Consider the following 15,930-nt stretch of genomic DNA (forward strand, 5'->3'; position numbering starts at 1 on the left):
ACTGTGTCTTATATACTAATTGCTCACATAGAGAATAATGGGAGCTCTCGGGTTGGCAGCCAGAGCTGCCTATCAAGGTTTTCAGGGTAAGACAGGTGTGTTTCAAGCGCAGCAAAAGGTCTGCAGGCAGCTCCTACGTTGCCTAGGGAATTGATTGCTTGGCGCTAGGATGTCTGGTTTCACAGACCAACGGACCAACAGACCAGCCAAAGTTTGTCACATCCATGAAAAAAGTGCATCCCACGACCTGCCAGCTTGTGAACACCAAACCAGCGCGGTCCATGTAAAATTTTGGTCCATTTTTTGGTCTGTGCCCACGTCTAGTAAGGACCTTGAAGATCTAGCTCTTCCCTTGTTTCTCTGGCAGCTCTTGTGATCCCCTGAAGAAGCATTACTAGGAGATCAGGGCAGCCTTGTAGACAAAAAGCCATGCAGCACTAGGAGCTACAATGAGGAGAGGAACCTGGACAAAAATTCTCTTTTTCTTCCCTAGCAAATTTATTTATTTATTTATTTATTTGTTTATTTATTTATATTTCAATTTATATACCGCCCATCCCCACGGGCTCTGGGCGGTGAACAGTTTAAAATCAATAAAAACAAGAAAACCACAATACTAAAATCAATATACAAAACAATAATGAAATATGTATTGTCGAAGGCTTTCACGGCCGGAGAACGATGGTTGTTGGGGGTTTTCCGGGCTGTCTTGCCGTGGTCTTGGCATTGTAGTTCCTGACGTTTCGCCAGCAGCTGTGGCTGGCATCTTCAGAGGTGTAGCACCAAAAGACAGAGATCTCTCAGTGTCACAGTGTGGAAAAGATGTAGGTCATTTGTATCTACTCAGGAGGGGTGGGGTTGAGCTGAGTCATTCTGTAAGAGTTTCCCAGGGTGTGGAATGCTAATGGCGGGAGGCTTCACTGTATCCTGAGGCGGTTCTTTTGCATATGGATTGGTGCTTGATGTGCTAATCTTCTCTGCAGGGCTATTGTCGGGTGTGGAGTGTTTTGTTGGCCTGGTGTTTTTCAGAACTGGAGCCCATGCTCTGTTCATTCTTAAGGTTTCTTCTTTCCTGTTGAAGTTTTGCTTATGCTTGTGAATTTCAATGGCTTCCCTGTGCAGTCTGACAAAGTAGTTGGAAGTGTTGTCCAGTATTTTGGTGTCCTGGAATAAGATACTGTGCCCTGTTTGAGTTAGGCTGTGTTCAGCCACTGCTGATTTTTCAGGCTGTCCAAGTCTGCAGTGTCTTTCATGTTCTTTTATTCTTGTCTGGATGCTACGCTTTGTGGTCCCGATGTAAACTGCCTAACTCAAACAGGGCACAGTATCTTATTCCAGGACACCAAAATACTGGACAACACTTCCAACTACTTTGTCAGACTGCACAGGGAAGCCATTGAAATTCACAAGCATAAGCAAAACTTCAACAGGAAAGAAGAAACCTTAAGAATGAACAGAGCATGGGCTCCAGTTCTGAAAAACACCAGGCCAACAAAACACTCCACACCCGACAATAGCCCTGCAGAGAAGATTAGCACATCAAGCACCAATCCATATGCAAAAGAACCGCCTCAGGATACAGTGAAGCCTCCCGCCATTAGCATTCCACACCCTGGGAAACTCTTACAGAATGACTCAGCTCAACCCCACCCCTCCTGAGTAGATACAAATGACCTACATCTTTTCCACACTGTGACACTGAGAGATCTCTGTCTTTTGGTGCTACACCTCTGAAGATGCCAGCCACAGCTGCTGGCGAAACGTCAGGAACTACAATGCCAAGACCACGGCAAGACAGCCCGGAAAACCCCCAACAACCATCAATAATGAAATAAATTAACCAAGTGCAATGGTGAGGAGAACCCCCACCCACCCCGAAGGTGGGAGGCCGACATGGCACCACCCCCTTCAACCACCGAACGCCTGGCGGAACAGCTCTGTTTTACAGGCCCGGAGGAATAATAATATGTCCCGCTGGACCCAGGTCTCCATTGACAGAGCGTTCTACCAGGCTGGGGCCAGGACTGAAAAGGCCCTGGCCCTGGTTGAAACGAGGTGGGCTTCCTTAGGGCTGGGGACCACCTCTGGCACCAGTGGAAGGTCCACTGACAAAAAGGGAAGAAGGTGATTGATCCTGGTTTTTCCTCCTCAATGCAGCCCTTCATGTCAATATTAGCCCAATAACTATTCCTTTCTTCATAGGATGCAACCCAGTTTATGATTCCATTCATTCATTTTAGCACAAATTCAATAGGAAAACAAAATCTCTGTTGTAACAGAAGCAGTCCACTAAGCACTTGAAATATAATTATTTTATAGAGTTACTTTCCAGTTTACTATAGGCTGAAGTACTGCAAAAATTATTAGATACTGAAATATATGTTTTTAAACATTTCACCTACTCCTGATTGATACACACTCCTGATTGATACACACTCCTGGTATATTCACAGAAAAGGAAAATCAGGACTAATATTCAACAGTTACAACTAAGACATTTGTGTGATAGTAGGTAAACTTCATCATGGAAACCAACTATCATGCTGTATTTCAAACTAGCAGCACCATTACTTCAAATGGAGGACTTACCAAATAATTGTTTAAAATGAGACATTTGGACTCGGGGTCTTAATTGCTGAATGGTCATTTGTTTTTCAAGAGTAGTCTCCTTTATTTGTAGGATAAAAAGATAATGCATTTCCTTACATTCTGCTATTCATCCATGTCATCAAAATACCAATAGGATTGCCAACTCCAGGTTGGGAAATTCCTGGAGATGGTGGAGTTTGGGGAGGGGAAGGACCTCAGTGGGGTATAATGACACAGAATCCACCCTCCAAAGCGGGCATTTTCTTTAGGGGAACTGATTCCTGTGAAGATCAGTTTTAATTCCAGGAGCTCACCCAGCCACCACCTGGAGATTGGCAACCCTAAATGGAAGGGATATAAGGTATTCCTGCCAGTAATCTTCCCATCTAAAAAGCACAAATAAATTCCTGTGGTTCAGAATTACATTTGCACTGATGCTAACATTCTTAAGACCATAGTTCTAAGTCCTAATTATGTTGTGAAAAGGGAATGGGGAATTTTGTGCTGGAGTCTAGAGGAAAAAGGGAAAGTGGTATTCATCCCTGACCCTCAATTTGATAACCAGTTTTCAGGAAACTAGTGTTATATTTGTACAGATGTACATCTCTTGAGTGCTGCTGAAATGGGGAATCAAGGGAGGAGAGACCTTTAAAAAGAAATGAGTCTAGCAGATGTCTTGTCATCTAGCCTCAAGCCTTCAAGCAGCCTCATCATATACTGGACAGTCTTCTCCTTGGGATTCCAGGCCCTACTATAGTCTGTGATGGTATGTCCCCTCTCATTTCCCTGTACCCAGATGCCTGGAAGTGGCAGCTGCCATTTAACCATTTTTTATCACTCTTAGAGCAAGCATTTGTGTTGGGAATTGGAGGTGTTGTACTCTTGGAGTCCAAAGAACTTTGGTTTACACTGAGATTCCCTGCACTTTTGGAAGAATAGTTATAAAGCATTTTTAGAAAGGCTGATTTGGTATTTGCCTCTTGTTTATACAAAATGATATAACATTTGGGGAAGAATGTGCAGCTTAGGATCCCATAGTTGGATATTAAAATGACAATGATCTCAACAGCTGGCAAATACTTGCCAAAAGTAGTTGTGTAGACAGGAATAAATATAATCCATGCAATGAAATAAATTAGCATGCCAAAGGTTATGAATTTTGCTTCATTGTAGTTTTCAGGGAGCTTCCTGCCTTTAAAAGCACATATGAAACATACGAAAGCCAAAAGAGCTATATAACCTAACATGATCCCAAGGGCCACAACGGAGCCTTCATTGCATTCCAGTATAATAACCCTTCTAATGGAGAAATTCTCCTCAACAAAAGGGCTTCTGACTGTTATCCATACCACACAAATCAAAACCTGGATGCCAGTGCAAAGGGATGCAATGGGAATGGGTTTGTAGAGAGACTTTAGGATTTTTTGTATCTTGGGATCAAAACTGAAAGCCAGTAAAATTTTCAGTGACTTAATTAAAATGCATGAAATACAGAGTGCAAAGCTGATGCCAAAAAGAGCTTGTCGGGCTTTACATTTGTAGGGTTTGGGCTTGCCAATGAAAAAGCCTGTACTAACAAAAGCAAGAAAGTGACAAAGGAGTATAACATAGCAGACAGTTAGGCCTCCTGATGCCTTTACAACAGGAGTGTCCACATTTCTAGTAAATATTATGATAATGGCACAAATCAACACAATTCCAAGAGCAGAGAGAACCAGTAACAAAATAGCAAACCAGTCATTCCAGTTGAGGTACTGAATCATCTTCTTATAGCATGTCGAACTGTTCACAGGGGACCAGTGGGTTCTGTTGTTGCATAAAATGCAATAATCCATATCTAAATGTGGAGAAAAATAGAGGTCTTGAAAATTAGCCTATTTGTGACATTCAGCTTTGGGAGAAACTTTGGGGTTCTGAGAAGCCAGAACTATTACCACTGAGTTAATTGATTACCCTTTCCCATTATTATGATGATTATGATAATTAGATAACATAGATTCCTCAATTGCACAGATTAAAATAATTAGATAACAAATTCCTCAGTTGCACATATTTATAAGCAGGTTACCATAAATATGAAAACAAATGCACAAATAAAACAGTTATACCAAATCCAGTCTTTAAAACACAGGTAAGCAAGAATTTAAACCAGCTCTTTAAATCATAACTACAGGTTTTGTTATGACCTTCCTCTGATCAGCACAGTGACTGACTTAGAGGGCTCAGAGGAAGAACCTGAGGAGCCAAGGCCAGGAAACTAGGAGGACCAGAGGGGTCAGGGAGGGCCTACTGACCATGCTCCAGCTGCACCAGAGACCCACCTGCCAGAGCCTGCTACCTGCTTTGCCACCATCCTCAAAGATAACTACCAGGCATTCTCCAGTCAGGATTTGAATCCTGGCCTGTATCCCCTCAGGCTCTGTTCCCATTCACAAGAGCAGCATTGACAAAAGACCCAATCTGAAGTGGCACAAAGGAGGCAAATTGCCAGACTAGCCCTATGCAATCCCAGGCTAGACCCAGAACAAGGCTGCTTTGCAGGATCCTCCCAAGGCACAACTCAGTCTTAGGACCCTCAACACCTGCCAGCAGATGCAGATAAGCCTGATCACCTCTCAGCCTGTTTAGGCTGAGGCTTGAGAAGGCTGCATTGTGCTGATCTACTGGGCAAAAGCCCTGTGTTCCAGCTCCTGTTCAAGTTCCCTGCCTGCAACTCCAAGCTCTAGTCTATGGATCCCAAGTATAGCTGGCCAAGGCAGTAGCCCTATTCCAGAGGAGCCTAGACCTGGCAAGCCTGCAGTGTGCCATACATGTTTGGCTCGAGATATTATTCAGTCAGCAATGTTTTAGCAGGGGAGGACAGAGATAAGTGGACTCTAGAATTCAAATCCCTGTCTTTGATACACAACTTAGCATGATGCGGGAGCCTGTTAAGAGTCTAAATACCTAGATCAGTCACTCAATGTGGAATGGTCAATGCTGAAACAGATTTAGATGCATCCACCCCCTTCAGGAATCAATAGTCTCATCAGCAGAAGAGAATTGACAGTCCCAATGGTGATGGGAGCAGAAGAATCTTTGAAGGATAGCTATTGGGCAGCAGCAGTAGTGGAAGGTGACACTGGCAGAGAACCATTCACAGACAACAACAGTGACACTTCAGCTAATCCTGGTTAATACTGTGCAGATGAAGACAATGGTAAACCACTTCTGATAATCTCTTACCTCGAAAACCCTATAATGAGACAACCCAAAACAAAAGAAGATACAATGCTGGATGACATGTCCTCCAGGTCTCAGTTGGCTCCTGGGGAACAGCAGAGGACAAGTACAAATGGCAATGATCTTAATGATGGGACTGAATTAAAGCCAAAAGGATGTCCATCTGCTGATATAAATAGATGCAAAAGGAAAGTCCAAAACTGTGAGACTCACATAATAGGAACATGAAATGTGAGACATATGAATCCAGGTAAGAGCAAAATCGTAAAATGGAATGTTTAAAAATTGTAATCCTGGGTGTGAGTGAACTGAAGTGGACTGGATTAGGATAGGTTCAGTCAGAAAATTACAAAGTATTTTATTCTGGAAATGACAAACTCAGAAGAAATGGTGTTGCTCTAATTGTGAGACAAGATGTACCACAAGCAATCACAAATTATAATGCAAAGTCTGAGTATCAATCAGACTCCATGGAAGGCCTGTCAACATAAACATCATTCAAGTTTATGCCCCAGTTACAGATGCTGAAGAGGAAAAAATTTATGCAAATGTTCAGGAAAAAAATTGATAATATATCTAAACAAGAAGCGTTAATAATTAGAGGTGACTAGAACACAAAAATAGGAGACATAACAGAATCAGATATTGTTGGAAAATTTGAACTAGGATGATGAAATGAAGCAGGAGAGTGAAGGAAACAACATGTTCTGGAAACACATGCTTCTGGCAACCAAATAGACCACTGTATATGTGGAACTCACCAGATGGCCAATACAGGTATCAAATAGATTACATAATTGGAAGCAGAAGATGGAGAAGCTCTATTCTCACTGCTAAAACCAGGAGACCAGGAGCTGATTCTGGTACAGACCATGAATGGTTAATATCAAAAATTAAAATAAAGCTGAAAAGAAATATTAAAAGAATCACAGTGCCAAGATATAATCTAAATAATAGTTCTGAAGAAAAACAGTGTCAAGAACAGATTTGAATTACTAAGTTCAATTAAATATGAACCAGAAGAACTGTGGCTTGAAACCACAGACATTATCAAGAAGAATGTGTAAAGAGTAAAGACTATTCCTGTAGCCAAAAGAAAGAAGCCTCAATAGATGACTGATGAAACTGTTAAAATTGCTAACGATAGATGAGAATCAAAAGAACAAAAAAAGGAAGAACAAGAAATCTGTTCTTCAAAATCCCGGAAATCAAACCACAGCTAGGGAACCTGAAAGATCAACAAAGAAATACAGTAACTGATCAAGACAAAATAATAAAAAAGATGGAAATAATACTCTGAAAAACTATACAGAATAGATAAAAGCAATCTTTTTATGAAGAATATGCAATTTTAGTGAGGTGAAAACTGCACTCAAAGCAATTGGGAGAAACTAATCATACAGAGTAGATGGGATATCAATAAAGCTATCTTAAGCTACAGAAACTGAGTCCAACAAAACCTTAACAAGAATATGACAACAAATATGGAAAACAAAACTATAGGCCACAGACTAGAAACTCTGTCTACATTACATTTCCAAAAAAAGATACCAAAAATTCCAGAAACTATAAGACCATTGCATTAATTTCCCACGCAAGCAACGTGATGCTCAAAATTCTAAAACAAAGCCTCTTACTATAAATGCAACAAGAAATTCCAGATGCTCAAGCTAGATTCGGAAAAGGAAGAGGCACTAGAGATCATATTGCAAATTTATGATGCTTAATAGATACACTAGAGAATTTCAAAAAAAAATCAACCTGTGTTTTATAGCTTACAGCAACATTTTTGATGGTTTGGATCATGAAAAGCTGCTGGTTTTAAAAGAAACAGGTGTGCCGCAGATCCAGAGGAGTTAGCTGTGTTAGTCTGTAGTAGCAAAATAGCAAAGAGTCCAGTAGCACCTTTAAGACTAACCAACTTTATTGTAGCATAAGCTTTTGAGAGCCACAGCTCTCTTTTGACGAAGAGAGCCACAATATCTGATTGTGTTGATGCACAATCTGTACTCTAGCCTAGAGGCTCCTGTTAGGACAGAATATGGGGAAACAAAATGGTTTCCAATTGGCAATGGTGTCAAACAAGAATGTATATTATCTCCCCGTCTGTTCAATTTATATGTAGATCATAAGGAAAGCTGGATTAGATTTATAAGAATATGGAGTGAAAACTGGCTGAAGGAACATTAACAGTTTGAGATATAGATCTAGAGGAGTTAGCCGTGTTAATCTGTAGTAGCAAAATAGAAAAGAGTCCAGTAGCACCTTACGACTTCTCACGTACAACCATGAACCGGCTAGTGGAGTCACCAACACAGGTACCAGATCCTGCAACAGACCCAGATGCCAGCTCTGCCCTCATATCTACCCAGGAAATACAATTACAGGACCCAATGGCGTCAACTACACTATCTCTGGCTCTTACAGCTGCTCATCCTCCAAAGTGATATATGCCCTCATGCGCCAACAATGTCCATCTGCTCTGTACATGGGACAAACCAGCCAACCTCTGCACAAAAGAATAAATGGACACAAATCTAACATTAAAAATGGCAACATCCAGAAACCAGTGGGAGAACACGTTAATCTATCAGGACATTCCATCAAGGACTTAAGGGTCACTGTAGTTCAACAGAAACCTTTCAAAAACAGAATCCAACAGGAAGCTGCTGAATTGGAATTCATATGTAAATTTGACTCAGTCAGGCTTGGATTGAATAGGGACTATGAATGGTTATCTCATTATCAGAAGTAACTGATTTCATTATCAGAAGCAAACTGATCCCATTATCAGAAGCTACTGATTGCATCTACTCCCCTTCCCCTCTCCACCTATATATCTGACCAGTTTCTTCTTACCCTCCATGCATCTGACGAAGAGAACTGTGATTCTCGAAAGCTTATGCTACAGTAAAGTTGGTTAGTCTTCAAGGTGCTACTGGACTATTTTCTAATTTGAGATATGTAGATGTCACCATGTAACTGGCACAAAATAGAGAATACTTGAAACAACTACTGGTAAAAGTTAAAGGAGAAAATGCCAAAGCAGGATTGCAGCTGAACATCAAGAAGACAAAAGTAATGACTACTGAGGAATTACACAATTTTAAAGTTTGACAATGAAGAAATTGAAATAGTTAAAGATTTTTATTCCTTCGTTCAATCATCATCCTAACTTATTTCTCCCTCAAATGTCCTCCATATTCCCCCTTTACCTCTTCTGTGAACCATTCTAGCATAAAAACAAACAGGGTTTCTCACCTGTAACTGTTGTTCGTCAAGTATCTTCTGTGCAGACACACATTGGGACTGCGCAGGCGCAGGCCAGCCGCGGAGAGATTATCCTAGCTTTTAGAGTTGTTAAAGGGGATGCTCAGCTCCACCGCACATGTGCGGTAGCGTTCCCACCAAAAACGCAGCCGTTAGAGCAAGCGTCCCCGCCATTCCCTCAGTCCAACTGAGCCGCTGGAGAGCAAAGTATATAGAAAAACAGCACTCACAGCGGGGCAGGAGGGAGGGAATGTGTGTCTGCACAGAAGATACTCGACAAACAACAGTTACAGGTGAGAAACCCTGTTTTTCGTTGTCGTTCTTCTGTGCAGCCTCACATTGGGAGTATAGCGAGCTACTCACCAATGGAGGCGGGTGTGAGTGATCAGTGAAATAAGGAATGCAGGACAGCCGTGGCAACAGCTGATTCTCGTCTTGCATTCACGTCCACAGAGTAGTGTTTGATGAAGGTGTCTGGCGTAGACCAAGTTGCCGCCTGGCAGATGTCCTGTAGAGGGACGCCACGAAGAAGGCAGCAGAAGCGGCTTGAGCCCGGAATGGGCAGTCAATGAAAAAGGGCACTGCACTCCAGCTTGGCGGTAACAAAGTTGAATTGCAGACACTATCCAACGTGAGATGGACTGGGCAGAAGCAGCAAGTCCTTTATGTGAGCCAGAGTAATAAAGGAACAGTGAGGATGACTTTCTAAAACTCTTGGTCCCATGCAAATAGTACAATAAAGCACGTTTCAAATCTAATGTGTGCAATGCTTGTTCCCCTGGGGAAGAGGGTGTTGGGAAAAAGGAAGGAAGGACCACCTTTTGTTGCAAGTGAAACTTAGACACCACCTTAGGTTGGAATTCAATACTGGTGTGGAGTACAACCTTCTCAGGGAAAAACTGCAAAAATGGGGGGGTCAATGCGGAAGGCAGAGAGTTCCCCAACCCGTCTAGAAGATGTGACTGCAACCAGAAAGGCCACCTTCTGCGTCAGCAAGGGCAAGGGGCAGGTCGCTAGCGGCTCAAAGGGCTGGAGCATCAGCTGGGAAAGGACCAAGGGCAAGCTCCATTGAGGAACAGGTGGAGCCCTAGGCAGAAAAGACTTAAATAGACCCTTCAAAAACTGTTTTGAAAGCCAGTGGGCGAAAACAGGTTCCCCCTCAATCTGTTCGTGGAAAGCAGAGATCACAGCCATATGCACCTTCACGCTGCTAAAGGACAGGCCTCCAGAATGCAGACCCAGGAGGTAGTCCAAAATCAGGGGCAAGGGACAGACAAAGGGGGAAATCCCTTTAGGGGCTAACAAGTGGGAGAAGCGAGACCACTTCCGATAGTAGGACACCCTGGTGGACAGCTTCCGGGCATTCAGAATGACCTGGAGGACCCCAGAAGACAAGGCTACTCCGGGGGGTGCAGGAGCCAGGCAGCCAGCTTCAGAACGTCTACATCGTGGTGCCAGATCCCGTCCCTGATTAACAGGTCCAGAACAGGTGGCAGCGGCAGGCATCGTCCCTGGGAGAGGGAGAGCAACAGAGGAAACCATTCTTGGCGGGGCCAGCATGTGGCCACCAGGATGCAGTGGGTCTTGAAGACTCAGATCCTGCAGAGAACCCTGTGCAAGAGAGGGGTAGGCGGGAAGGCATAGAAGAACCCTGGGGTCCAGGGAATTTGGAATGCGTCCCCCAGGGATTGAGGGTCCAACCCGGCCCGGGAACAGAACATGGGAGCTCTGCTGTTGGTGGCCGTTGCAAAGGGATTGACCTGCGGACACCCCCACTGGTGGAAAATCGGTAGGAGGTAGGCAGGGTTGAGGGACCATTTGTGCTGGGGCAGGAACACTCTGCTGAGCATATCCGCCGAGGTGTTGAACTCCCCCGCTATGTGTATGGCCCGTGGCAGGACATTGTTGTCTATGGCCCAGTTCCAGAGAGCAGTGGCTTCTGCGCAGAGCTTCAGCGAGACCGTTCCTCCCTGCTTGTTCAGGTAGTAACAGGCTGTCGTGTTGTCCGAAAGGACTTGAACCCGTCTGTTGCGAAGCACATCTGTAAAAGAAGCAAGGGAGTAACGGATCGCTCGAAGTTCTAACACATTAATATGCATGTTAGCTTCAGCTGGTGACCAAGTGTCCTGGGCTGTCAAGGTGCCACAGCACCCTCCCCAGCCTAAGGTAGAGGTGTCAGTAGAGACAGTGACATCAGCCACAAAGGCACCAAATGGATAACCTGCAGACAAATTTGGGGGGATCGTCCACCAGTCCAGGGACCTAAGGACCGGCCTGGGAATAGAGAACCTTTGATGTTGGCTCATCGTCAAAGGGTTGAACTTACGGATAAACCAATTTTGCAAAGGCCTCATACGCAACCGTGCAAAAAACACCATAGCAGTAGTAGAGGCCATGAGACCAAGTAAGGTCTGGACCATAAGGGCTGTTTGGTATCGGTTAGAAATAAAAAGGCGCGCCAGGGAGACTAACCTGCGCAGCCTATCAGGGGGTAAATACGCTCTCCCTGAGGGGGAGTCAAAGTGGACCCCAATGAACAGTATGGCTGTGACAGGAGAAAGAACAGACTTGTCAAAATTAACCAGGAGGCCCAATCTAGAGAGCACCGACATGGTGAGGGCAAGGTGATCCCTAAGGGAATCTGCAGACGGCCCCACCAGGAGCCAGTCATCCAGATAAGGGTAGATGACACAACCCATTGACCTCAAAAACGCCACCACAGCTGACATACATTTTGTAAACATACGGGGGGCGAAGCCAACCCGAAGGGCAAAACTGTATACTCAAACACCGCATCTCCGCAAAGAAAGCGGAGGTACTTCCTATGCCCCTCATGGATGGACACATGGAAATAGGCATCCTTTAAGTCAATGATGGTGAGCCAGACGCCCACTTCCAGGAGCCCTATCACCTTTGCCAAGGTCAGCATTTGGAATTTCTGGACCTTAATGTAGGCATTGAGACCCCTAAGGTCTAATATGGGCCGAGAGCCTCCATCTTTTTTGTCAACCAGAAAGTATCTGGAGTAGAACCCATAAGGAAACTCTGAGAGATTAACTTTACGAACAGCACCTTTGTTAAGTAACTCAACAACATTATTATGCAGAACAACATCAGAACAGGGTTTAGATGAACGTGGAGGGAGAGAAAGAGGGGCGGGGGTTAACAAACAACAACTTGTAACCACGGGCCATGATTGCAGGGACCCAAGAGTCATCAGTAATACATTGCCAAATGGGCAGAAAAGGACGAAGCCTGTCCATAAACGGAGCAAGCTGAACAGTGTCCTGAGGGACCCACTGGGTAGCGTCCCTGTCCAGTCAGAACAGTGACTTCTGTCCTGAAGCCGGGGCCTTCGGAGAAGCAGGCTGATTCTGTTTCCCTCTAGACCGGGAAGACCTCTTAGACGCATGCCTTTGTGGGGCTGAGTAGGACTGCTGACCGTAGGGCTGATGGTAGGGGAATCGCCCTTGATGTTGGTGGTAAGGTTGGTATGGGGGCTGGTAAGGCTGGAACCGAGTGGAATGGTACCTCAGAACGTAAGGTTGCTGCCAGGGACTTTGCGGTTTGATGATTTTTTCTCATTTGAGAAAGGGAGTCATCCGTTTTCTCAGAGAACAGGAGGGCACCTTCTAAGGGGAAATCTTTGATTTTTGCTCGTTTATCAAGGGGTAGAGCAGTAGAACGCAACCAAGCGTGCCGTCTGAGAACCACGGAAGAGGCCATGGAACGGGCAGAGCAATCAGCAGCATCCTTCCCAGAAGTCATCTGCTGCTTGGCCAGCTTAAAGGCTTCCGCTTGCAATGCCTTGACCAGAGGGCGATGGTCCTCGGGCAGATCAGGAAGGTAGGAAGACAGACGCTTCCACAGGAACAGATTATACGAGCCCATGATAGCTTGAAAATGGGTTATACGGAAATTGAGGGATGCTGAAGAATAGACCTTGCGGCCGAAGGTGTCAAGCTTGCGGCCTTCTCGATCAGCCGGAGCTGACAAGGAACCGCCTCGGAACCGAGAGTGTACTTCCTCGGCCACCAGAGAGGAAGGCTTGGGGTGGATGAAGAGGAAGGGACAGTCGTCTTGTTTGAGCCGGTAGTATCGGTCAATCTTCTGTGCGGTCGCCGGAACCGAAGATGGGGTTTGCCACAAGGAATGTGCATTATCCATCAAATCCTCCACCGGAGGAAACGCCACCGAGGCTGGGGAGCCGGAATACAGGGCCTCCAAGATCTTACTCTTCGGCTTGTTAGTGGAAGTCGAGATATCAATTTCCAAGGCATTCGCCATGCAGACCATCTGCTCCGCAAACATTCTGTAGTCCTCATTAGGGGAAGAGGAGCGAGTTTCCCCCACGGATTCCTCCGGGAACGGATCAGAGGCTAAATCGGAGGAAAAATCCAATGGAGATGCGAGACCTTCCTCGTCATCGGAACCGGAAAACTCTGGCGGTGGAGGCAACGGAACCGAGGCAGGTGGCATGGCTGGAACCGATAAACAGGCCGGATGCATGGCCGGGGGATGAGACACCCCCTGCGAGGTGGAAGGATACGGAGGCACCATCGAAGGGTAGGCAGGCATGGCTGGTTGAGTCGGAACTGAAGAGCTCGGAGGAGTGGTGCGTTGAAGGAGGGCTGCTGACGACTGTACCCAAGAGACGAAGTCTTGCCACATCGCCAGGTTCTCGATGCCAGGAACAGGATGCCATGGCGGAAGGGGAGCAGGAGGTGCCTGCGAAGGCCACTGCATCAGTGCAGAACAATGAGAAGGAGGATCCCTGGACGGAACTGAAGGCTGAGACAGAACCGGCAACTCAGGTGGAGCGGAAGCGGAAGGCAAGGAATGCTCAAAAGCCATGTACGGTTCTGAGAGGCTCGGCATGGCCACATACTCATCCATCCTGACAGGAGGTAGAGTGCGGGGAGAAGACGGAGTATGGAGGAATTCTTCAGCCTCCTCCTCAATGACAACAGGCGCGGGGGATGAACGACCCCGGCTAAGAGTGGCCGCAGACACAGCACGCTTCCGATGCTTAGATTTGGTCTTCGGAGTGGTCCGATGGCAGGGAGGAAGACCGGCTCTTTGCTGGAACCACAGGCTCACCCGATGCGGGCTCGGGATCCCTTGGAACGGAAGGGTCAGCCGGATCTGGGGACCGGACCTGATCCGAGGGCTGCTAAACGGCCGGAGACGGGGAAGGGACAGCCGAGCGAGACTTCTTACCAGTCTGTGTTACCGACGGCTTGGGAGGGAGGAGATTCGACTCCCACAGGAAAGCCATCAATCTGGCCTTTCTATCATTTCTCGCCTTCGGCATGAAGGATTGGCAGATGGCACAGCGCTCAACAACATGGGCTTCACCCAGACAGAACAGGCAAAGATCATGACCGTCCGACTGGGTCATTTTCATACCGCAGCGCTGGCATTTCTTAAACAGCAATGTCTGGGACATCGTGAGGCAGGATATATTCTAAGATGTTAAATAAAATATATCCTGAGCCGTGAACGAAGAAATAACGATTGACAGTGAAAGCACTTAGAACCACTAGGAGAAGAACCTCTCTCGACTGTGGCGAAAAAGGAACTGAGGGAATGGTGGGGACGCTCACTCTAATGGCTGCATTTTTGGCGGGAACGCTACCACGCATGCGCGGTGGAGCTGAGCGTCCCCTTTAACAACTCTAAAAGCTAGGATAATCTCTCCGCGGCTGGCCTGCGCCTGCGCAGTCCCAATGTGGGGCTGCACAGAAGAACGACGACGAATCTGTGGTTCTGAAGGCCCAAAATGTGAATGTACAAATGCATAGAGAGCCAGAATAGAAACTGGTACACCCAGGTTTGAATCCCCACTCTGCTATGGAAACCCGCTGAGGAACCTAGGGACAACCACTTTCTTTTAGCCTAACTTATCTCACATGGTTGTTATGAGGATAAAATACAAAAGGGGAGATCGATGAGCTCCTTGGGGAAAGAGTGAGATAAAAATGTATTAAATATATAAGATATAGGAGTCATTGCTGCTGTTGGTTACCCAACATCCAACCCGGACTTGGGTGTCACCAGTATGCTGATGACACCCAGTTATATCTGTTGATGGACAGTCAGCCTGGCTTGGCCCAGGATGTCCTGGAGCATGCTTTTGAAGCTGTGACTGGATGGCTGAAACAAAGTTAGCTGAAACTAAACCCTATGAAGACGGAGACCCCGTACTTGAGTCATGTGTGTGTGGATTCGGAGCTCCGGCTCCTGGCCCTCAATGGGGCGTTGCTTATGCCAGTTCCAAAGGTCAGGAGCCTAGGGGTGATCCTAAATGCCTCCTTGAAAATGGAGGCTCAGGTCGCAACGGTTACTAGGTCTGCTTTTTTCCATCTTCAACAGATCAGGCAGCTTGCCCTTTATCTTTCTGCCCATGACTTAACGACAGTGATCCAGGCAACGGTCACCTCTAGGCTAGACTACTGTAACGCACTCTAAGTGGGGCTTCCCTTGAATCTGATCTGGCGATTGCAGCTGGTTCAAAATGCAGCGGCACGTGTCATCACCAGGGTGCCTAGTAGTGCACATATAACATCGGTATTGCGCCAGCTGCATTGGCTGCCAGCGGAGTACCAAATTAGATTCAAGGTTTTGGTACTTACCTATAAAGCCCTGTGCAGACAGGGACCAGCATATCTGTGGGACCACCCAGAGGAAGCTTCAATCAGGTGACAAACAGCTGCTAGTGGTCCCTAGCCCCAGGGAGGACCGCTTAGCCTCAACCAGGGCCAGGGCCTTTTCGGTTCTGGCTCCAACCCAGTGGAACGCTCTGTCCAATGAGACCAGGGCCCAGCAGGATTTGTTATCTTTCTGCCG

At 46.0% G+C, this 15,930-nt stretch overlaps 1 protein-coding gene across 1 annotated transcript in view; it reads right to left on the minus strand.

Moving 5' to 3' along the window:
• Positions 1-3,299: 3,299 nt before the first annotated feature.
• The window catches only part of GPRC6A (G protein-coupled receptor class C group 6 member A), a 60,206-nt gene continuing 47,575 nt past the window's right edge, over positions 3,300-15,930 (minus strand). Inside the window, exon 6 of the mRNA XM_054997466.1 lies at positions 3,300-4,426. Coding sequence (XP_054853441.1) covers positions 3,300-4,426 — 1,127 coding nt within the window. The remainder of the gene's footprint in view (positions 4,427-15,930) is intronic.

Source organism: Eublepharis macularius, chromosome 1 (genome assembly GCF_028583425.1).
Source record: "Eublepharis macularius isolate TG4126 chromosome 1, MPM_Emac_v1.0, whole genome shotgun sequence".
Taxonomy (NCBI): Eukaryota; Metazoa; Chordata; class Lepidosauria; order Squamata; family Eublepharidae; genus Eublepharis; species Eublepharis macularius.